Source organism: Tachysurus fulvidraco, chromosome 5 (genome assembly GCF_022655615.1).
Source record: "Tachysurus fulvidraco isolate hzauxx_2018 chromosome 5, HZAU_PFXX_2.0, whole genome shotgun sequence".
Lineage (NCBI taxonomy): Eukaryota > Metazoa > Chordata > Actinopteri > Siluriformes > Bagridae > Tachysurus > Tachysurus fulvidraco.
In genome coordinates, this window is record NC_062522.1 from 31,873,626 (window position 1) to 31,897,552 (window position 23,927).

At 40.8% G+C, this 23,927-nt stretch overlaps 1 protein-coding gene across 3 annotated transcripts; it reads left to right on the forward strand.

Moving 5' to 3' along the window:
• The first annotated feature begins 7,682 nt into the window (after window positions 1-7,682).
• On the forward strand, window positions 7,683-23,590 carry calcrlb (calcitonin receptor-like b). 3 transcript variants are annotated; one of them, XM_047813349.1, is made up of 14 exons: window positions 7,683-7,828; window positions 8,133-8,188; window positions 15,212-15,291; window positions 15,416-15,566; window positions 17,641-17,754; window positions 18,770-18,882; window positions 19,258-19,349; window positions 19,455-19,572; window positions 19,698-19,851; window positions 20,441-20,501; window positions 20,799-20,865; window positions 21,013-21,231; window positions 21,395-21,436; window positions 21,594-23,590. In XM_047813349.1, the coding sequence occupies exons 3-14, from the start codon at window positions 15,229-15,231 to the stop codon at window positions 21,810-21,812; spliced, it is 1,413 nt and encodes a 470-aa protein (XP_047669305.1). In that variant the 5' UTR covers window positions 7,683-7,828; window positions 8,133-8,188; window positions 15,212-15,228; the 3' UTR covers window positions 21,813-23,590. The 3 variants fall into 3 exon arrangements, with proteins under 3 accessions (XP_047669305.1, XP_047669306.1, XP_047669304.1); XM_047813350.1 differs by lacking the exon at window positions 8,133-8,188 and having other exon boundaries at window positions 7,694-7,828; XM_047813348.1 differs by lacking the exon at window positions 7,683-7,828 and having other exon boundaries at window positions 7,887-8,188.
• Window positions 23,591-23,927: the final 337 nt, after the last annotated feature.

Consider the following 23,927-nt stretch of genomic DNA (forward strand, 5'->3'; position numbering starts at 1 on the left):
ACCCGGAGGAAACCCCCAAGGCACGGGGAGAACATGCAAACTCCACACACACAAGGCAGAGGCGGGAATCGAACCCCCAACCCTGGAGGTGTGAGGCGAACGTGCTAACCACTAAGCCACCGTGCTCCCCCAGGATTAAATAATAATAATAATAATAATAATAATAATAATAATAATAATAATAATAATAATAATAATAATAATAATAATAAATACCAGGATCATCTCACACAAGAAACGCTGCTGTGTTATAACAAAATTATATTCTTCACACTTCAACCCCAGCTCCTCATCCTCATGGCTTTTGTTTGATTCTAATGAAATTCTTCCATTAGGATGTCTCTGAGTGTGGAGTCAGGAATATGCATCCGCTTTACTGTAATTAATAAGACGGTGAATATTCATGCTGTGGAGATAATGAGGCAAAATGGGAATTGCATCTCCGAATTCGCCTTCACATGAATCAGACAGATCCTGCAGCATGCGAAAAATATGCAGAAAGACAACTTGCGTAAGCTCAAGCCTCAAAACATAAGAGCAAAACCCCAAACTGACTGAGTTTAGATCCTACTACACCGGCACCGCATGTTATGTTGCTAGCTATTATTATTTTGTCTCAACTAGCAACCTAGATGGATATATTCCTAGCTATTAGAACATAAACCTAGCTATAACAATTATATTGTGTAAACTAAGAGCCAGTCACTAACAAGCTCGCTAACATCAAGCTAACTATTATACTGTTTTAGCTAGTAGACAAGATTGCTAACAAATTAGTTAACATTAAGCTATTGGCTAAAACAGAGGCTAGGTTTGCTAGCATTTAAGCTAATATGCTATACAATCTGTAAGCCAGTAGCCATTGTCATTAACAAATTTAACAAAACAGGGCTAACTGTTATATTGCATTAAACAATAACAAGGAGCGCTAACAAGCTAGATATCTTTAGACAAACCGTTATATTGTGTAAACTAGTGACCATGAATATTAGGCTGAGTATTATATTGTATGAGCCTTGAAACCAAGAGGCTAACATTATTCTAAAGAGTTATATTCTGTAAAAAAAGTGGTCAGGACCACTAAGAAGCTAACAAATGTTATGCTTATAGTGTTAAAACTAGCAGCTAAGAGTCTCTAACAAGTTAGTTGGCATCAGAAGCAAACTAAGGAACATTAAGGTAACTGTAAAATTGTATAAACATGTAGCCTAACGTTGAGATTAATATATATTGCCTAAGCTAGTTGCCATGATTGTGCAGAGGCTAGCTAACATTAGGCTATGCAGTTTATTTTTTAAACTAGCAGCCAAAAGTCAAGCAAGCTAGCTAAGATTCAGCTATATATATAGTGTTAAGCATTGACAGTGAACGATAGCAAACTAGCTAAGTTTAGCCTATATAGTAGTATGTAAGCTGGTTGCCAGAGTTGCTAACATGCTGGGAAACATTGTGTTGAATATTATAATGTGTAAAACCAGTAATCAGGGTCATTAACAAGCTAGCTAACATTAGGTTAAATATAAAGTATATTGTGTGATGGAGAGGCAATGGCTGCTAGCAAGCTAGCTAAGAAGATCCTGTGTTATACTGTGTGACCTGGTATCCACGGATAAAGATATATCCTGAATATAATCAGTAACTGTAACAATTAAGTCGCAGTTATTCACAGGAAGCCGCTACAATTCTGTAACCGATGCCGAAAGGTTAACGCTGCTGACTGAAACGCCTCTGAAGCGGGAAGGACTCGGATCACGCTGGCTTTCTACAACGTGATAAAACTTTCGGATGCAAACGGAAATTAAACTCGGTTCCTGCAGTTATTCGAGACCGTGTACTGTGTGCTGTGTTTAATAGACTTCGCATATTGTTGCTTTAAGCCTGATGGAGGAGGTAAAAGTTGATTAGCTCGTTTTGTAATGCACAGCAATTTACCAGGGGCGATTTTTATGAGCACCATGTCATATTGTTATTCATCTAGAAACAACAACAAAAACAAACAAAAAAAACAACAACACAAATTTAATCTTGTGGAACGTCCATGAAAAAAAGTGAGAACAGGAACAAACATGTTATAGAGGCAAAAATCAGTCATTTACTCACCAGTCTATATATATATGTATATATATATATGTATATATATATATATCTATATATATATATATGTTAATGTATATATCTATATATATATCTATATATATATGTCTATATATATATATATATATATGTATATATATATATTTTATAATATGTCTATATAAGTATATATATATGTATGATATATATTTATATATATTGTTATATATAATTATTTATCTATATATATATTATATATATATATGTATATATATATATAATGTTTGTATATATTTATATCTATATAATATATATAGTATTATCTATATATATCTATATATCTGTATCTTCTCCTGTGGTCTCTCTTTCTCTCTCTCTCTCTCTCTCTCTCTCTGTCTCTCTCTTTTTCTCTCTCTTTTTCTCTCTCTGTCTCTCTCTCTCTGTGTCTCTCTTTCACTCTCTCTCTCTCTCTCTCGCTCTCTCTGTCTCTCTCTCTGTGTCTCTCGCTCTCTATCTCTCTCTGTCTCTGTCTCTCTCTCTCTCTCTCTCTCTCTCTCTCTCTCTCTCTCTCTCTCTCTCTCTCTCTCTGTCTCTCTCTCTGTCTCTCTCTCTGTCTCTCTCTCTCTCTCTCTCTCTCTCTCTCTCTCTCTCTCTCTCTGTCTCTCTCACAGTCTCTCACGCTTTACCTGTTGCAGAAAACTTTTTTTAGTGAACACGTTAATTCTCTTAATAGTTTTTTCCCCAGTAAACGCAGGATGTGTCGTAGATGGTATGATGTGTGCAGGACATTCTGATCATGGCGTGTGCAACTACGTATAAACGTGTTACCGGAATGATCTGTAAGCATTTGTAGATAGATACTGACCTAAATTAAAACATTCAATAAGATGCGATTAACTGCATGTTTCACGGATTTACGTAACGGAGTGGGAGGAAACCTGGAACACTGCATGCAAATAAAGATCATGAATTATTCATTATGCAAATTGGGCAAAACCAAAATACTCATGACTGATCGATTAGCTACGCATGCCTCGTGTAAAGTTAGCTGCCTTGCTAACAACCCTGTCCTGTAGTTTAGCCAAAATAATACTCTGCCTAACTATTCCCGACTGCTAATGTACACAGCACATAGTGTACTTGTTTATACTTTTCTCTAGTAACTCAAGTGAAGAATCTGAAGCTGTACTTCAGCTTTTGAACGGTGGATTTATTTCTAAAAGTCATTTCAATACTTAAACACATGAAGTGTCCTTCACATGGAGTTGGAGCGTCTCTCCTGACTTGCTTATATGGCATTATGCATGCAGCCTGGACGCATCTGCACGTCTCTGCACGTCTCCAGGGCCTCTATTGTGCCGGCCTGCTGGCTGCGGACGCACCGCTTTTCATGAAACAGAGCTTTTCATCAGTCATCACCAGCTGTCATACAGATAAGACACAGAACTCATTCGAATTCACCTGCACGTTACACACACCATCAGTCAGTCTCATCTTCAGCGCTGTACTCCATAACCTTAAAATGATCCATCTTTATGCTGCACCTATTATCGTTTGTCTTTTTTATGCCTCTTCTAGGTGACGCAGGCAGCCGATTGCTCAGTCTGAGGCACTGTGATGTTAGATTGGACATGCTTTATTAATTTGAAAGGCCAGAGACTGGCGCCCGACTGATGCACATCAGAGAAACTGGTGAAACTTTCTACCACCACGGGTGGCCAGATTAAAGCAAGACACATACGAAATCCATTCATTCATTTGTTCATTCCTTCATTTTCTACCGCTTATCTGAACTTCTCGGGTCACGGGGAGCCTGTGCCTATCTCAGGCGTCATCGGGCATCGAGGCAGGATACACCCTGGACGGAGTGCCAACCCATCACAGGGCACACACACACTCTCATTCACTCACACACTCACACACTACAGACAATTTTCCAGAGATGCCAATCAACCTACCATGCATGTCTTTGGATCAGGGGAGGAAACCGGAGTACCCGGAGGAAACCCCCGAGGCACGGGGAGAACATGCAAACTCCACACACACAAGGCGGAGGTGGGAATCGAACCCACAACCCTGGAGGTGTGAGGCGAACGTACTAACCACTAAGCCACCGTGCCCCCTTACGCGTACGATATGAATATCAATAATCAGGCCGGTGGCCAGTGATGCTTCCTGCATAGCAGTCTAAATCTGATAATATAAAAAAAAATCTAACCTTAACTCGTCTTTGTTTATTCGGCGATTTACTTTTTAAAAAGCAGAAGTCTCTGCAATGTGAATGAGCAGAAAGCAGAACGTTGCTGATTATTACAAGCTCTACCCCCCTCCCACTCTAATCATGGACACACTCATCTCTCTCTCTCTCTCTCTCTCTCTCTCTCTGACCTGAATTTCTATTCTTGTTCTCTTAGACTGCAAGCAATAAATGTGAAAAGACAAGAGTCCAAGAGAATCCATCATTTTGCCACCAAAAAGAAAAAGGAGGTGAAAAACTACGAGTAGCTTATTAAGTAAATTGGCCCCTTGGTGTGAAATCAGTGTGCATGGTATCTAGCGTCACTGGGATGAGCTCCTGATCCATCATAACCTTGACTTGGATAAATATAGGAACTGGATACAAACGAAAAAACAACAATAGCTTAGATTTGTACATTGTATAAAAATGTACTTGGGTGTAATAACAGCACCGAAGGCTGCCCTTTAACACACGTTTATGTCTCTCCACGTTCACCTTAAAGAGCCACATCGAAGACCCGAGTCGACTCACTTGCCAACGACACTTCACCAGGTCGTAGATTCGACCCTTGACCTGCTCGATTCTCATCATTCCTTTCCTCTTTAAAATCAGATCCTTTCAATAAAACCTGATTTCCATTCAAACCCGCATTCTGACTTTTTTTTTTTAACTGTGTAAATAGAGACATAACAAACTCCCACATCACTGTATGGCTCGGTGCACTTAATTATAGAGAAACCTATAAATGACTAAAGGAAGTTTTATGTAGAAAAATTTCCATTGCAGTCAGTGTTACGCAAAAGCCTGCTATGAGTCAAAAGAGGAAACGAGTAAGCAAGCATGAGAGCCGAAACTTTGCGAAATGGAAACATTATGAATCCAATTATTGAATAAATGATATTGGATAAATGAAGGAGAAGATTAAGTCAAATGGACAGACTTTAGGACTCATTATAGGACAATTAACGGCTGGAATCGAGCTTTAATTCACAGTAAAAGGATTAATCATTCGACAGTTTAACGTATAAGACGCTTTACCGTAATAATTAAACGCCGGATCGAGTGGCGTGTTAGAAGAACAGAGATTCAACACAAATGTTTACTTGAAATCGAGACGTATATAATGAACATAAAGAGCAGAAGATTAAAACGTGTTCATTAGATACAGAATTAACAAAGTCAATACAGACAAAATAAAAAGTCACATCATATTGTTAATTGTCTGTTAGGAGCTACAGTGCACGTGAGTGCAAAAGTTTGTGCCCCCGTTGGTGCCTGAATAGAAAAAAGGTATTACAAATACACTGGTTTCATTTTGCTACGAGAATTAAGCACAAATAATACAGGATCTGGATCAAAGTAAGCCATTCTGTTTATTAATCAGATCAACGGTTATGTCCCTGTCATTACACTCTAGTTAAAACATGCCTCGTTTAGGTGGCTAATGACCCAAATTTGTAGAAATATGCAAAACATTGCCAAGAGTCAATGGACAGATTTCTTAAGACACACTCATTTTCTACCGCTTATCCGAACTTCTCAGGTCACGGGGAGCCTGTGCCTATCTCAGGCGTCATCGGGCATCGAGGCAGGATACACCCTGGACGGAGTGCCAACCCAAAGGGCACACACACACACTCTCATTCACTCACACACTACGGACAATTTTTCCAGAGATGCCAATCAACCTACCATGCATGTCTTTGGACCGGGGGAGGAAACCGGAGTACCCGGAGGAAACCCCCGAGGCACGGGGAGATCATGCAAACTCCACACACACAAGGCGGAATCGAACCCGACCCTGGAGGTGTGAGGCGAACGTGCTAACCACTAAGCCACCGTGCCCCCATTTCTTAAGACTTAAAGCATAATATGTTGATCTTCTGTAGAGCTGCAGATCATCTCTCATTAACACCAATCAACCAGACAAGTGACACTCAGGATAACACGTGTGACACATCGACACAAGTCTAACGTCTTGTTAAATTCGCGATTTTATTTTCAGAAACAGGAGACAGGTGAGAGCTTCAGATTCTCTGTGCTGATGTTCACACTTGGATTAACTTCAGATCTTCTTTTTCCTCCAACCGATAAATGACTTAAAGGACTGGGTGAAAGAAAGCACTTTAAATAAAGGTTTTCACTGTCAGCATGTGTCCGCAATACATGAACGAGCTTTAACACAAAGTTAGTGAGACGCTGATGAACAGAAATGAACTTGGGCTCCATCATAAAAACCCAGAAGAGTAAGTACCAATGAGATCTGTTCTATATTCTGTTTATTACTGAGACTGAGAAACAGGAGGATGGGAACATTCACAGTGACGCAGTGATACCAAAGCAGTGATACCGAGCCCGAGTTCCTTAATTTTTTCCTTCAAGAAAACACGTCACAGCACCGAGATTTGACAAACACCGTCGCTCGGGAGACACGTATACGGCAAAATAAGTCCCATTATGTAAAAAATATGAGGAAATACAAAAAAAAAAAAACAAGAGTCTATTACAATATCGGATTTTCCCTTTCACAACACAGCTCGTTTCCTTTGAATGTTTAAGAAACAAAGCCAGACGAAATGTTCTGCAATTTTATTTAATGCATCGAGGCAATTGTGAGGAAAATAACTAACCATGTGTTGTTTAATTAACTCTCCAAATAATTCATCTTCATTATCTTAAATGTTTGTCTCCATCTAGTGACTAAACCCATATAACAGACGAGCAAGTGGTTGAAGTGTAAAACTACAGTATATGTTCATGTACACCCAGATGTTTGAGGGGGTATATATACGTGTGGGCGTGGCTGTGGGCGTGGCTGTGGGCGTGGTTGACAAAGTCCTCAGGTGTGGAGGTGATGTCTTCTGCTAGTGACAGTTTATTCTGCTGAAGAGACTTACAAACTCTTCTTTGTCGTTTTATTGCATCTTTTTCTTTAAACCATATAGAGTTTCTGCCATGTAAACTACAGTGCTTTATTTACTATAAGGCTGAACTGAGCTACAAGTCCTAGACAATTCTAAACCTCCCAAGTTAAAGTGCAGACCTCCTGCTGGGATTTTCACCCACAGTGACTCGACTCACACACACAGTGTGTATAAGTGTATACAGGACCGGTAGAGGAGGGGGACAGGTAACCATGGTAACAGTGGAGAGCTGATGTCACCGGAAGTCAGAGGATCCGTTAGAGTTCCGTTATAACATACAGTGAGTTTGAAAAGAGAGGGGGGACACACACACAAAGAGAGAGAGAGAGAGAGAGAGAGAGAGAGAGAGAGAGAGAGAGAGAGAGAGAGAGAGAGAGAGAGAGAGAGAGAGAGAAACAAAGAGAGAGAGAGAGAGTGAAAGAGAGAGAGACAGAGACAGAGTGAAGGAGAGAGAGAGAGAAAGACAGAGTGAAAGAGAGACAGAGTGAAAGAGAGAGAGACAGAGACAGAGTGAAAGAGAGAGAGACAGAGAGACAGAGTGAAAGAGAGAGAGAGCTCGACTCACGCTATTCATTGGTCGCGCGCTGCGAACGTGAGTGTGCGCGCACGCGTTCGTGTGTGTGTGTGTGTGTGTGTGTGTGTGTGTGTGTGTGTGTGTGTGTGTGTGTGTGTGTGTGTGTGTGTGTGTGTGCGCGCGCGTGTGTATGCGCTCGCGAGCGTGTGTGTGTGTTAAACAGCGCTCTGCTTCAGCTGCTGACTTCCTTATTCCAGTAAAACTTTTTAGTCGCGTTCGGGTTTTTCTCCTGTGCGGTGTGTCGGATGTCTGGAATCGGAATTTCTTCCTTTCTTCTCTTCATTATTCGGTGATCTGCTGATCGTTATTCCTGCCGTTACAGGGAGCGCGTGCGTCTGGATCACGGCGTAGGATGTTAACACCATAGATGTTATAAAGGTATGTTATAGAGGTGTGTTATAGAGGTGTGTTATAGAGTATGTTATAAAGTATGTTATAGAGGAATGTTTTAGTGTATGTTATAGACGTGTGTTATAGAGGGATTTTTTTAGAGTATGTTATAGAGGTGTGTTACAGAGTATGTTATAGAGTATGTTATAGAGTATGTTATAGAGAATGTTATAGAGGGATGTTTTAGTGTATGTTATAGACGTGTGTTATAGAGGTGTGTTATAGAGGGATGTTTTAGAGTATGTTATAAAGTATGTTATAGACGTGTGTTATAGACGTGTGTTATAGTGTTATAGAGGTGTGTTATATAGGGATGTTTTAGTGTATGTTATAGACGTGTGTTATAGAGTATGTTATAGAGGTCTGTTATAGAGTATGCTATAGAGTATGTTATAAAGGTATGTTATAGAGTATGTTATAGAGGTATGTTATAGAGTATGTTATAGAGTATGTTAAAGTGGTGTGTTATAGAGGTATGTTATAGAGGTATGTTGTAGAGTATGTTATAGAGGTATGTTATAGAGGTATGTTATAGAGGTAAGTTATAGAGGTAAGTTTTATAGAGGTAAGTTAAAGAGGTAAGTTATAGAGGTATGTTATAGAGTATGTTATAGAGTATGTTATAGAGGTAAGTTATAGAGGTATGTTATAGAGGTAAGTTATAGAGGTAAGTTATAGAGGTATGTTATAGAGGTATGTTATAGAGGTATGTTATAGAGGTAAGTTATAGAGGTATGTTATAGAGGTATGTTATAGAGGTATGTTATAGAGGTAAGTTATAGAGGTATGTTATAGAGGTAAGTTATAGAGGTATGTTATAGAGGTATGTTATAGAGGTATGTTATAGAGGTAAGTTATAAAGGTATGTTATAGAGGTATGTTATAGAGGTATGTTATAGAGGTAAGTTATAAAGGTATGTTATAGAGGTATGTTATAGAGGTATGTTATAGAGGTATGTTATAGAGGTAAGTTATAGAGGTATGTTATAGAGGTAAGTTATAGAGGTATGTTATAGAGGTAAGTTATAAAGGTATGTTATAGAGGTAAGTTATAGAGGTATGTTATAGAGGTAAGTTATAAAGGTATGTTATAGAGGTAAGTTATAGAGGTAAGTTATAGAGGTATGTTATAGCAGTGATAACAGAGAACAACCTGCTGAACACAAAACATGACGCTATCAGAGTGTTGAGTAATTGCTTCAGTGCTGAGTCAGGATTTAACTTGTTCTTTTGTGCACAGTCAATAGTTAAAGTGTGGAGTATTTATTTATTTATTTATTTATTTAGAGTATTAAAAATTAGAACTCATGTAAACTGTTTGGAATCCATGTCCAGTGTCCAACTCGCTGTTAAAGTAGTTAAAAAATAGTTAGAGTTGCTGACAGTGATATAATAAAGGATAAGCTCGGATTTAGGGATCACCTTTTTTTTGGTAGGGTGCCAATACTATTGGAGCACCGTTTAATTTACCCAGCATGGATGTCGTAGGATTGTTTTCCTTTTTCAAATAACCTTGTTAGTGTCTTCTGTTTCTTTTTATTCCTCTACATAATTATACATAACATGAAGGGAAACTTTATCTCTTTATCCATTCTAGCGTTTTTCTCTCTCTCTTTCTCTCTTTCTCTCTCGCTCTATCCCTCTTTTTGTGTGTCTCTCTCTGTCTGTCTCTCTCTCTTACACCTCTCTGTCTCTCGCTCTTTCGCTCTCTGTATCTCTATCTCTCCCTCTCTCTTCCTATTTTCTATACTTATCATTAATCCCGCTCCTGTTGTGTTGAACGATCCCAACACTGCATCAGAACTCGACATGCAGTGTTGAATTAACACCTCAGAGCTTGATCCGTTGTGTAAATCTGACGGTTTAGAGTCAGACGTAGGTTTTACAGGTCCAGCTGGACTTCTCTTTCCATGTGGCCACATTTGATGCTTTTGGCTTCCTTATCCCTATAAAGCACGCTTGTCTTTTCCACTTGCTGCTGAAGCTTTTTAGGAAGTTTTAAGTCCAGTTGAGAAATAGGCGTTAAGTGTGGAACAGATTTGCTGGCAGGAGGGGTTCACTTACACACACACACACACACACACACACACACACACACACACACACACACACACACACACACACACACACACACACCCTTACACATGCTAAGAGCGTATTTAGAGGTATGTTATAGAGTATGTTACAGAGTATTTGATAGAGGGATGTTTTAGTGTATGTTATAGAGTATGTTATAGAGGTTTGTTATAGAGTATGTTACAGAGTATGTTATAGAGCATGTTATAGAGTATTTGATAGGGTATGTTATAGAGGTTTGTTATAGAGTATGTTACAGAGTATGTTATAGATTATTTGATAGAGTATGTTATAGAGTCTGTTATAGAGGTTGTTATAGAGTATGTTATAAAGGTATTTGATAGAGTATGTTATAGAGGTTTGTTATAGAGGTCTGTTATAGAGGTTTGTTATAGAGTATGTTATAGAGGTATGTTATAGAGGTTTGTTATAGAGTATGTTATAGAGTATGTTATAGAGGTTTGTTATAGAGGTCTGTTATAGAGGTTGTTATAGAGTATGTTATAGAGTATTTGATAGAGTATGTTATAGAGTATGTTATAGAGTATGTTATAGAGTATGTTATAGAGGTATTTGATAGAGTGTGTTATAGAGTATGTTATAGAGGTTTGTTGTAGAGTATGTTATACAGGTGTGTTATAGAGGGGTTCACTTACACACACACACACACACACACACACACACACACACACACACACACACACACCTTACACACGCTGATCTCACACCATGGATGGAGGTCTGAGACATCTGAAAACATTTCTGTTTGAAGCGGAGTCGTCTTCACCTCGCCGAGTTTGTAATTAGATGATTTTTTATTAAGTTATGAAGCGAACAGAAAACAACTTATTCGTAAGTCTTACAAGAAACATTAAGAGTTATTTATATCGGATACACAATTCTGTGTATTTTCTAGATATTTTAAAAGCTCTAAAATATAAGACCTTTGATAATGTGTCTGTTTCATGCGTGTCATACAGCGCCAGGCGAGGCTGGAATGTGTGAGGTGTTGGCTTTCTCTTATCTCACACACTTTAGGTGCGAAGTGGAAAAAATTTGGGGGGTTTGATGTCCATGGGTGTTTCCCAAACTGACACGAGTTAAACAAACTGTCAGCGCTGACACAGGCTTCCTGATTTAAGGCCTGGAGGGGTGAGCAGCCAGGGGCCAGGCTGAGAGAACACTCGGACGAGAGCGAGAGAGAGAAAGAGAGAGAGAAAGAGAGAGAGAGAGAGAGAGAGAGGAGGGGAACAAGAGACACATGCCATAAACTCCTCCTCTGACTCTTCAGGAAGGGCAACAGGTTATCATTTTTCGGGCTCTTTGTTTTTCCACCATCTCGATCCAGTCCTTAAAATCAATTCTATGCCTACACGACAGCAGACAGGATGGAAGGATGGAGTCTCCTTTCTTGCTTTCTCCACTGATGGAGCCATCGGTTTTATGGACTTGATTTTTTTTTCCTGGAGGTCGTTTTCCGCTTCATTGTTGGTGTTGCGGTGGCATTTTTAAAGCAGACAGATCCTCACCAGAGGTCATGTGTAGATGCTGAAGAACACTTTCTGCAATGCGGACATGAAAAACAATAACAACAACAACAACAACAACAACAGCAAATAAGTCACTGCCATTCCAGCTTCCTGTTCTGACCCGTAGCACACCCAAGGAAATCCCAATATAGATATGGAAAGACTTCCCCATGACCGTTCTGCAGCATTGAGACAATAACACAAGTACCTGAAACTTTCCCCTGGTTTTCATCATTTCCTCACCATTTACAATTCTAAACTGGGAAGACAGTCGTCATCGTAGTAGAACGACGTCGAGACGAGACGAGATTTCTGCTGTTAGATTATCCGTTAAAGTGCGATTTCAGTTTTATCGTCTTTCTGGCAGCTTTTTATTTACGGCTATGAAACCCAGATAGATTATCGTGAGTAGAGGAGTGAAATGGTGATTAATCCCTACTCAGGAATATTCTTTACACGCTGGACTCGAACCTAAAGCTATTGGCTGTAATCTGTTTATTCGGTGGTGGCACGGTGGCTTAGTGGTTAGCACGTTCGTGTTCGCAAGTGTTCGTTTATCTAAAAAGCAGCTCAGATTTATCATCAACAGTAAAATTCAGTGTAGGATCATCAACAGAGGGAAAAACACACGTCTAAAACACACCGAAAGGACAACAGAGTCCCGACTCACTTCAGATCGGACTCACAGACACGACATCAGACGTTTCTTTTAGTTTAGCAACCGTTTTGCCTTTTACGGTCACAACATAACAAAAATACCAACAAATGTGTCTGTGGCTCATAAAAACTTTGTCCTACAGCCTTAATATTACAAGCGTATTAATATTAATATCTGAGATTTGGAGCTGCAGTTCTCTCAGTACTGATGAAAAGGATTCATTCATTCATTCATTCATCTTCTACCGCTTATCCGAACTTCTCGGGTCACGGGGAGCCTGTGCCTATCTCAGGCGTCATCGGGCATCGAGGCAGGATACACCCTGGACGGAGTGCCAACCCAACACAGGGCACACACACACACACACACACACACTACGGACAATTTTCCAGAGATGCCAATCAACCTACCATGCATGTCTTTGGACCGGGGGAGGAAACCGGAGTACCCGGAGGAAACCCCCGAGGCACGGGGAGAACATGCAAACTCCACACACACAAGGTGGAGGCGGGAATCAAACCCCAACCCTGGAGGTGTGAGGCGAACGTGCTAACCACTAAGCCACCGTGTCCCCTCCCCCTTATGTTAAAGATAATTCATCAAAACCTGAATTAAGACATTCAACACGTACGATAACTTGGACGACGGCGTCACTTTGAGATTTCTCACGAGTTTTGTATTTTTAAGAAATTTGTGTTTCAACATGAGTTACTTTGCAGGATATTAGTTTTCTTTATTAGAGGAAAATGTAATGCTGTTGTCATAAAATTATAGCTATAACTATAACCGTACAATCTACATCACAGGCTTTTTTACTTCAATGCCAAAAGAGTTCTTAAATAGCTTCCTTTTTTTATGTAATGGCTTTTAAACAAAACCAGTCGTAAGCTCGTTACAAAAACAACTCCTTTCGTGTGAAGGTTCGATCCCGACGACGTCTTAGCAGGAGCTAAAGAAAAGCTTTCTCAAGGACTTCAGTCCCGAAGGTTTTTCATCGAACAATGCGTTATTGTCACCAAAGTACCAAAGCGAGCCAGTAAAGTTCTTCAGGTTGGACCATACGGCGTTGTGTTTTGTCAGTACGGATGCCCCTGTGTGCCGCTTTCTTGTCAGCCAGAGATTCTGAGAACGAGGGAAGGAAAGCAGGAAGGAAGGTTTAACAGGACGGACACCACATGTGGTTTTCAGCGCCGTTTATTATTAGCCTGCGTAGAATCCTACACCACATTGTGTCCAAAAAAAAAAAGCTACATGATTTAATTTCATTTAAGGTTACTGACAAATCCGCTAACCATCTGGTTCACCTTACCACAGGTGTATTTATTCTTTGATCTGATCGGGTCGCATTTATAAAAAACAGCTTTCCGTTCAGATGCATGTTAATAAAAGATGAAACACACTCTTATTAATTCAGTCTGCCTGTCTGGACTTCTTGGAAGCGTCTTTCTTTCTTACCGTACCACAAATGCAAGAAGAAGAAAAAACAGAAAGAAACGTGGATAGTTTTCCACATATGAGCCGAATCATGTGGTTTTGTTCCCCGTTCCGAGCAGGAAATGTTTGGAGGTCGAACAAAAGGATCACATGGCGTCTCGTGCCCCTTGGCCACGGATGGAACGACGAGTCTTGATTGAAAAAGGAAAACAACAACAACAGAGCCACGGAGATGTTCGAGATGCTTGGCGGCCGCTAGCTTCGGACGCTTGTAGAAAGGGCTTCGGGTTTCCTTCAGACATCTGAGAGACGAGAGATGGATTAGACGCCAAGAGTTTTTAGAGCCAGTGATTAAATGGAAGGAAATCTAGGGAAATTTGATTGCAGCTCCAAAACCTTTGCAAAGATTTTCACCCAAACATCATTTTGTTGAGATGACTCCTGATGATTTATCAGCATGTAGAGAAAGATTACTCAGCAACGCCACTGACGTGTTACCCAGACACCTTTCACCTACAGCTAAATGATTTTTTTTTTTTTTTTAGAAACTTGGCCCTGTTCTTTCTGTCTACAGCCAAACAAAGCGGGCAGAAGTGAGTCTTCTAGTGTAGGTCTGAGGATATTCACACTTCCCCCGTGTTGTAGTCAGGGCTCCCTCGATAGACTGGACTGTTATGTCAAGAAAGCTTGGCTTCTTTCCACTTGCCTTTGGCCTTCTAACAGCTCTGTTGCTACAGTCCTGGCTCGGACCGCGGCTTCGCCGGTCCCCGGCTGTTTGCTTGGGGAAAATTGAAGTTTACTTAAACTGAGCCAACACAACGACCCACCAGAAAGTCATTAGAGAGATAGAGTTGTGAAACTCGCAGTGTTTTCGCAGTGATGCTTCTAGACCATTTCAACACAGGGGGCCAGGCCGGGGTTAGCCGTTCTGTTCGAGGGGCCCCTTACACCCCTGTCTCTTATACTCCCCGCCTCTTACACTCCCCACCCCATACACCCCCATCCCTTAAACTCCCTGCCCCTAACTGCCCCTCCCTCCTTGTTTGGTATTACATTTTATCATATTAGTGGTTCTCAACATTTATGTCTTATTTATGTGTTAGCTAAGTGGCTAAGGTGTTGGGCTACTGATCGGAAGGTCATGGGTTTGAACCCCAGGTCCACCAACCTGCCACTGCTGGGCCCCTGAGCAAGGCCCTTAACCCTCAGTTGTAAGTCACTCTGGATAAGGGTGTCTGCTAAATGCCGTAAATGTAAAGTTATGATTCATTTTGTGTTTAAAATTTGTATCAAATTCTGTTCTTTTTTTTTTAGAACCCTCGTGCTAATCCATGAGCAGAACCATGTTTGGATATTGGATAACCTCGATCTTGTTCCTGTCCACGTTATGTGAGGTACACGGACGCTCGGTCACCACGACAACCCAACACTGCTTCTTAATAAATAATCAAATCTGTCTCATTTATATATGTCATATATGTTTATCCGTGTTTTTTATCGTCTGTCACGTTCCTGTAGCTGTTCGCAGCAGCACGCTCGTCAGTGAACGACACACAGCAGAAATCCAGGAACGAAACCCACGATATCGACGACTCTCGCAACAAGATCATGATGGCGCAGTTTGAGTGTTACCAAAAAATCACCAAGGACAACAATCGAGATCGAAATGGTACGAAATCCAGATTCGAAAAGGTTTTAATGCCGTTCTTATTTAAGAAAATAAGTGCTCATGGGGTTTGAGTCAAAAATCTGTATATGTTCTCCCCGTGCCTCGGGGGTTTCCTCCGGGTACTCCGGTTTCCTCCCCCGGTCCAAAGACATGCATGGTAGATTGATTGGCATCTCTGGAAAATTGTCCGTAGTGTGTGAGTGAATGAGAGAGTGTGTGTGTGTGTGTGCCCTGTGATGGGTTGGCACTCCGTCCAGGGTGTATCCTGCCTCGATGCCCGATGACGCCTGAGATAGGCACAGGCTCCCAGTGACCCGAGAAGTTCGGATAAGCGGTAGAAGATGAATGAATGAATGAATGAATTAAAGTTAATGTCTGAAATACGTTTTGTTCCAATTCTTTACCATTGTATAAAATAATCAAACCACAAATTTCCACGTCTGCTTTTCTTCGGAGCCGACGGCACGTTATAGTAAGAAGTTACAGTCGTTTGGTTCATTTCCACGTCCATCGCGCACGAATGTAGAGAGCGAGGACGCTTTAGGAATAAACATGTACACGCATGTCCATTTTTCTTTTCTCCTTCGAGTGAAACAACTGACTTACTAGAACGTTATTGTGTTTGGTGGGTCGGGCGTGTCTGACTCTGTGTATTGTTCATCTGCAAACACTCCTCGTATTCCCGTCTTGTGGCGCAGCTCCAGCTGTTTCCAGCCCAGACGTTTTGTTTGACAGCGCCTCTGAAGATTGGCAGAGCTCATCCGTTTGTTTCGGGTTGTGTGCAGGGAAGAAGTTACGATGTTAGAAAGATTTCAGATTTTTGTTTAGCGCGATCGGGTCGGATACGGAAACTTGTTTGTAGTGAAGTACGTCTGTCTAATTAGCCATTTTTGTCACACACATCGTTACTGTTTAAAGTGAAAAGGATCGATTTCACAGCAGAGTTAATCTCAGGCCATAAAGTACAACGTTAAAGTCTTTGGGTTTAATCTTTCTGTGTTTATTTCACTTTAATTTATTATTATCTGTAAAGATGTTTGATGGTTAATTAATACTACTATTGCTATACTAACAGCTATAAAAATAAAAAAAAATTTAATAAAACTTGGAGGGGGGGGGCACGGTGGCTTAGTGGTTAACACGTTCGCCTCACACCTCCTAGGTTGGGGGTTCGATTCCCACCTCCGCCTTGTGTGTGTGGAGTTTGCATGTTCTCCCTGTGTCTCGGGGGTTTCCTCCGGGTACTCCGGTTTCCTCCCCCGGTCCAAAGACATGCATGGTAGGTTGATTGGCATCTCTGGAAAATTGTCCGTAGTGTGTGTGTGTGTGAGTGAATGAGAGTGTGTGTGTGCCCTGTGATGGGTTGGCACTCCGTCCAGGGTGTATCCTGCCTCGATGCCCGATGACGCCTGAGATAGGCACAGGCTCCCTGTGACCCGAGAAGTTCGGATAAGCGGTAGGGAATGAATGAATGAACGAATGCATGTAATAAAACCTAACAAAGATCATTGTGAATTCGGATTTTCTGAAATTAAACCGGTGAACCGAAGAATCCTGGAGCAAACTGTGCGATGTCATTGCAGCTTAAGCTGCACACTTTATACGTAGAAGTGATTTTATTCCCTTTCTTACGTCCTCACACAAAGAAGCTGCAGCAAATAAACCGCTACTCTTTCTACATCACAGGGCGGCGTAACACTCTGAGCCGCCGAGCCCCAGCCCAACGCAGACGGTCGTGATTGGCTAATGCTGCTGTAATTGACTTAGGCTCCGCCCACCTAGATGACTTTTCTCTCTTGACTCCCTGCCAGAGACGATCTGTACATACTTTGTGGTTTTGTCTTTTATTTATTTTGTTCATGTTCCATTTTTTAAAACCAGTGCTCTGCTGTCATTTACACACTGTGTGTAGTCTCACGTTCCCTAAGAAAACTTTGCTGCGTGATTCTTCGTGCCAAAACAAACTCCTACACCTGGCAAGTACTGATTCACGCTCTGATTCAGATTCTGATTATTCGTGTGTGTGTGTGTGTGTGTGTGTGTGTGTGTGTGTGTGTGTGTGTGTGCTGTGCAGCTGGGCCGATGTGTAACCGCACATGGGACGGCTGGCTGTGTTGGGACGACGTGGAGGCTGGAAACACAGCAACACAACACTGTCCGGATTACTACAAGGACTTCGACACTTCTGGTAAAAAAAACAACAACAATTGCATCCAGTGAAGTTCAATTGAATTTCATGTGACTTCATCACAAAGTGGTGAAAACTTTTGCACAGCTCTGAGTTCTTAAATCGATCATCCCATAAGAGTCTATGGCTAAGCAAAAATACGGTGAAGTTCTGCATCAACAGACAAACCGCCAGACAACTGGTGAAATACACCAATGACAGGACAGGGGGCGGAGTCATGACCAGAATTAAAACAAATGTTCAGATCTTCTTTGCCAGTGTGTTAGTGTTGTTACTTAAAGGTGGGGTCTCTGATGTTTGAAAGCCAATGTTGACATATAAAATCACCAAAACAAACACGCCGCTAACCCAAACGGATCCCACCCCTGTTTTGATAGCTCCGCCCACACATACATACGTAACCCGGGCGACTAACGGACAGAAACGTGTCTTTATAATAGCTGAAGGGAAGAACAATACGATTGTAGATAAACAAACAAGCAAAAATGCCACACAAGCATAATGATGTAAAGGACAAAGGCATATATTAGTTCTGTGTAACAAAGCAAAACAGCGTTTAGCTCAGGAGTTATTGACTCGGGAAACTCCAACCTGTGAATATGTGGCCAACTTCCTGCTCCTTCAGTTCTCTCCAGCGCTGGAAAGCTGATCCTATATTAACACGTCCTACTTCTTGTCCTTATCGTAAGCCTTTCTTCGCTTTCTTTCTTTATTTTTATCCTCCATGTCGATGTTAAAACCGCTTTCTGCTAACGTCACACATGCGTACTGAAAACTCTCTCCGCCCATATCGACAAGCCCCGCCCCTTTCTGCTAATTGGCTACACGTTTGTTTTGATTTTTATTTCTTTTGATTTTTTTTTGTTTATTATTCGGCCCGACTCGGTTTTCTGTAGCGTTTCTCAAAAACCGGAGACCGTGCCTTTAATGAGCCTTTTTAATTTCATGTTAAATTATTGCATCGACTTCTTATAACCTGAAAGAATTCTTTACTCTTATTCTGGACTGTTTTCAGAGCTGGCTACGAAAATCTGCACCGAATCTGGCAAGTGGTTTGTCCACCCCGACAGCAACCGAACCTGGACCAATTTCACAACCTGTAAGCAATTCACCGTCGAGCGTCAGCAGGTGGGTTTAAAGGGACACGATGCCTGTTGTTTTTCTGATACAGTCAGTGTGTAAAAAAAAAAATTAAAAAAAAATCAAGAGACTGAAAGATCATTTAGTCCTTCATACCAGGCTTATAGATTAGTAAATACTGTTGAATATAAGGTCAGAGTTTTGGATCTGAGACACGGATCATGACGACAATCACGACGAGTGCGAAAGTGTTAAAGAATAGTAGTCAGTGTGTCAATGTATGGAGCGATGGAACAGAAAGTGTCGGATTTATTCCTCCAAATGTGTACAAAGTACGCAGGTGTGTGTGTGTGTGTGTGAGTGTGTGTGTGTGTGTGCGTGCATAACACCTTTGTGCGTTCTATGTTTTTTTTTTTCATGTAGACGGCGATTAACCTCTACTACCTGGTCCTGATCGGTCACGGACTGTCGCTGATCTCTTTGCTGGCTTCTTTAGGGATATTCTTCCACTTTAAGTAAGTGTGATTAAATGTGTGTGATGTTGCACAGCGAAGCAGCTGAAATGACGACGTTCCTCGTTTAGCGCTCGTACCGATTTCATTTTCTCTTCCCTCCCTCAGGAGTTTAAGTTGCCAGAGGATTACGCTTCATAAAAACCTTTTCTTCTCCTTCGTACTGAATTCAGTCATAACAATTATCTCCTTCACGGCTGTTGTGAACAACCGCGAGGCCAATCCTGTGAGTTGGCTTCGAACCTATTTTTTATTTATAATAAACCCCAGACACTATGGGGATGCAAACTTGTTCCTTTTTTTTTTTGTAAGCGATTCGTCTAAGAGCATATTTCTATCTTTCACCCCCAGGTGAGCTGTAAGGTGTGCACGTTTATCCACCTGTACATTCTGGGCTGTATGTACTTTTGGATGCTGTGTGAGGGAATCTATCTCCACACACTCATCGTGGTGGCTGTGTTTGCCGAGAAGCAGCGCCTCATCTGGTATTATCTGCTGGGTTGGGGTGAGTGTGTCATGTCTTAGGAATGACTTTATTCTAGTTGATTTCTTTCTTGCATGGAATGTATTATTATTATTATTATTATTATTATTATTATTATTATTATTATTATTATTATTATTATTGTTGTTATTGTTACTATTATTATTGTTGTTGTTACTATTATTATTATTATTATTGTTGTTGTTGTTATTATTATTATTGTTACTATTATTATTATTGTTGTTGTTGTTGTTGTTGTTGTTATTATTATTATTATTATTACTGTTATTATTATTTTATTATTATTATTATTATTATTATTATTTTATTGTTGTTGTTATTGTTACTATTATTATTTTTAACTATTATTATTGTTGTTGTTGTTTTTGTTATTATTATTATTATCATTATTATTATTATTGTTATTGTTGTTATTATTATTATTGTTACTATTATTATTATTGTTGTTGTTGTTGTTGTTGTTGTTATTATTATTGTTATTATTATTGTTGTTATTATTATTATTATTATTATTATTATTATTATTATTATTATTATTATTACTGTTATTATTATTAATGGATCATTTTTAACATTCCATATTTTTCAGGATTTCCTCTTATCCCCGCTGTAATACACGCTGTAGCCAGGAGCTATTACTACAACGACTTGTAAGTGAATTTAAGCTCAGAGAAAGATGTAACCTTTAAAGCTGTTAAAATATTCTAAAAGCGAGCGTCAGTTCGAGTCATTTGACGGCAGAAGAAGCCTGAACACTTTTATACCATCATTCAAGTGATCGATCTGCTGTGAATATGCAAATTCGGACACACCCGTCACGTAAACCGCTGTTACACGCCCCTCTATTTGCATGTCGCCCCCGATTGGCTCTTGCGTGTTATGATGCGGTAAATTTAAAGAGTCTTTCATTAAAGAAAGCTAAAAAATCTGTATCTTGTTTTCTACAGTTGTTGGATCAGTTCAAATACGTCTCTGCTTTATATTATCCACGGACCCGTCTGTGCCGCCTTACTGGTGAGTTCTTGTCTCTATCTCTTTCTCTCTGGATGAGTTTGAGCAGATTTTGTTTTGGTATCTGTCTGTCTTTGCTAACGAAATCCAAACTCTATGTACTGTAGGTCTAAATGTTCCTACGTTTCCACTGTTCTCTCTCTGTCTCAGGTGAACCTGTTCTTCCTCCTGAACATTGTTCGGGTGTTAATCACCAAGCTGAAAGTGACCCACCAGGCAGAGACCAGCCTCTACATGAAGGCAGTGAGAGGCACGCTGATCCTCGTCCCTCTCCTGGGCATCCAGATCGTCCTGCTGGAATACAAACCCGAGGGCCACCGGACCAACGAGATCTACGCGTACATGATGGCCATCCTGATCCATTACCAGGTAAAACGTTTCATTACAAGACTTTGAGATAGACAAAGGAAGAGAGAAAGAAAGAGAGAGGGAGAAACCTGTTTATTTCCAAACATATTATAGAAAATATATCACTTTTTAATGTGCTGCTGAGGTTTTGATCCGTTTATCTCCGTCTCGTGGCTCGGTCTAGGGTCTGCTGGTGGCTACAATCTTCTGCTTCTTCAACGGAGAGGTGAGTCGTTCTGTACAATTGAAAATAATTCAATTCAAAGGTAATATTTTAGAGATTTTCTTTATCGATTTGCGTCAGAACCTGCAACATGGAAACATTAAATAATCCAAATATAAACGTGTGGTCTGAAAGCCCTGTATGTGTTGTGGTCCTGCAGGTCCAGGGTGTGTTAAAGCGTCACTGGAATCAGTACCGTATTCAGTTCGGCAGCACGTTCGCCAACACGGAGGCGCTGCGCTCGACGTCCTACACCACCTCCTCCATGACCGAGGTGCACCGTTGCTACAGCATCGACAGCCACATGGACACGCTGAACGGCAAGAGCTTCCACAGCCTGGAGACCACCATCCTCCGCTCAGATAACATCTACATGTGAGGAGTGCTGTACACGTTCTACACACTCCCAGACAACAAACAGAGACAACCGTGAGCCTCCAGCCTCCATTCGAGCGGCTATCAAAAGTACTTCGGCACTGAAAGCGCCTTTTGCTGTGAATTCCAGATAACATCTTCGGTGATTTCCTAACGAGAGCGGGATTCTTAGTGTGAGCTGAGGACCGACACAGAACACAGATGGAGGCTAGAACCCACATGAATAATGAACACGAACGCTGATGAAAGCGCCGCCCGTTGGCCGCGCTCGCAATCTTAAACAGGACGGCATGTGGGATTAGCAACACACGAGAGACTTTACAAGAAATCTGGATTACATTCCCTCTGGCTCAGAAAGGACGTTCTGTGAGATTTGGGATAACAAAAAGGAAAGACAGGAAAAAAAATATTCTATACTGGGTGTATTGATTGTGAAACTCCATCTGGTCTTTGTTGTGTTTCTGCACTTGATGGGTTGAAAGGTTTCTGGAAAAGGGGACTTCATTATTAAAAAACGGACACAGACCACAGTAAGGAGAAGCGCAAAGCCTATAAGCCTTTATTTATGGAAAAGCAGTTATGTCTTTAACTCTTTACGCTAACAGCTTGGGGAATTCAAACTCCTCGTGTGCTTAGAGATGTCTTAAACATGGATAATACCGATTATATCTATACATAAATTTAATACAGCACCAAATGGTTAGCACGTTCGTCTCACACCTCCAGGGTCGGCGTTCGATTCCCACCTCCGCCTTGTGTGTGTGGAGTTTGCATGTTCTCCCCGTGCCTCGGGGGTTTCCTCCGGGTACTCCGGTTTCCTCCCCCGGTCCAAAGACATACATGGTAGGTTGATCGGCATCTCTGGAAAATTGTCCGTAGTGTGTGTGTGTGTGATTGAATGAGAGTGTGTGTGTGCCCTGTGATGGGTTGGCACTCCGTCCAGGGTGTATCCTGCCTCGATGCCCGATGACGCCTGAGACGTCCAGATAAGCGGTAGAAAATGAATGAATGAATGAATATATATGACTGATTTTGTGCTGTATTAAGTTTATTTAAATCAGTTTACTGCTTAGCAAAGCTCTTACTCGAAAAGGAAAAGTCTATTTCTTGTTTTTTTTTCCTTCACTTTCACAATCAGCATAGATACGTTTACGTATCGATTTTCAGATCGACTAATAAATAGATGAGCACAGGAGGCCTTATTCAGCATGTCTTTATGTCTGGAACATATAGGTGCTTGTCGTATTATTGCGTATTACTTATTTTTAGGGCATTTCAACTTCATATGCTGGAAAACCTCAAACAAACTGCTCACACTGTACAACAACGTACAACAAAGCATGTAAATAGACTTCTGTAAACAGCGTGTCGAGAGAGACGGATGTCAGTGCGAGTGTGTATTTATAAACACATAACCATCAGCGCTTACAGTCAGTTACGAGCCGTATCGACATCTCCTCTGTGTAATCTATCGATTGGTATCTGTTAGCAAAAAAATGCTTCGTACCTTTTAAATTGTTCGTCTTTATCACTTGGCACGCGGTCTGGGTTTACAGAGGCGGGGCGTGACGAGCGTGGCGCCGCGCCGAGGAAACGCCGTGTCAGTGCCGCAGTTTTTCCTTATAAGTTATTTGTATTCTGAGGATTATACTTTGTAGGTTGTAATCATATTGCGGAGTTTACTTCTTCGGTATTTTATTTGTATTGTATTGCTTTCACACCATAGTGTACTTGTGCTTAAGAATACAAATGCAACCATATAAAGTTGTTTATCGACCAGCAGACTGGGTAAAGTGTCTCTTTCAGTTGGTTAAAATGCTCCTGGTACGTTACAGTTGAGACCAGAAACTGGGAACATACCAAAAACAAAAGGGTTCTCAAACCAGGAATATTCCAAAACCAGGAATATTCCAAAACCTGGAGTGTTCCAAAACCATGAATATTCCAAAACCTAGAGTATCCCAAAACCAGGAATATTCCAAAACCTAGAGTGTTTCAAAACCAGGAATATTCCAAAACCTAGAGTGTTTCAAAACCAGGAATATTCCAAAACCAGGACTATTCCAAAACCTAGAGTGTTTCAAAACCTGGAGTGTTCCAAAACCAGGAATATTCCAAA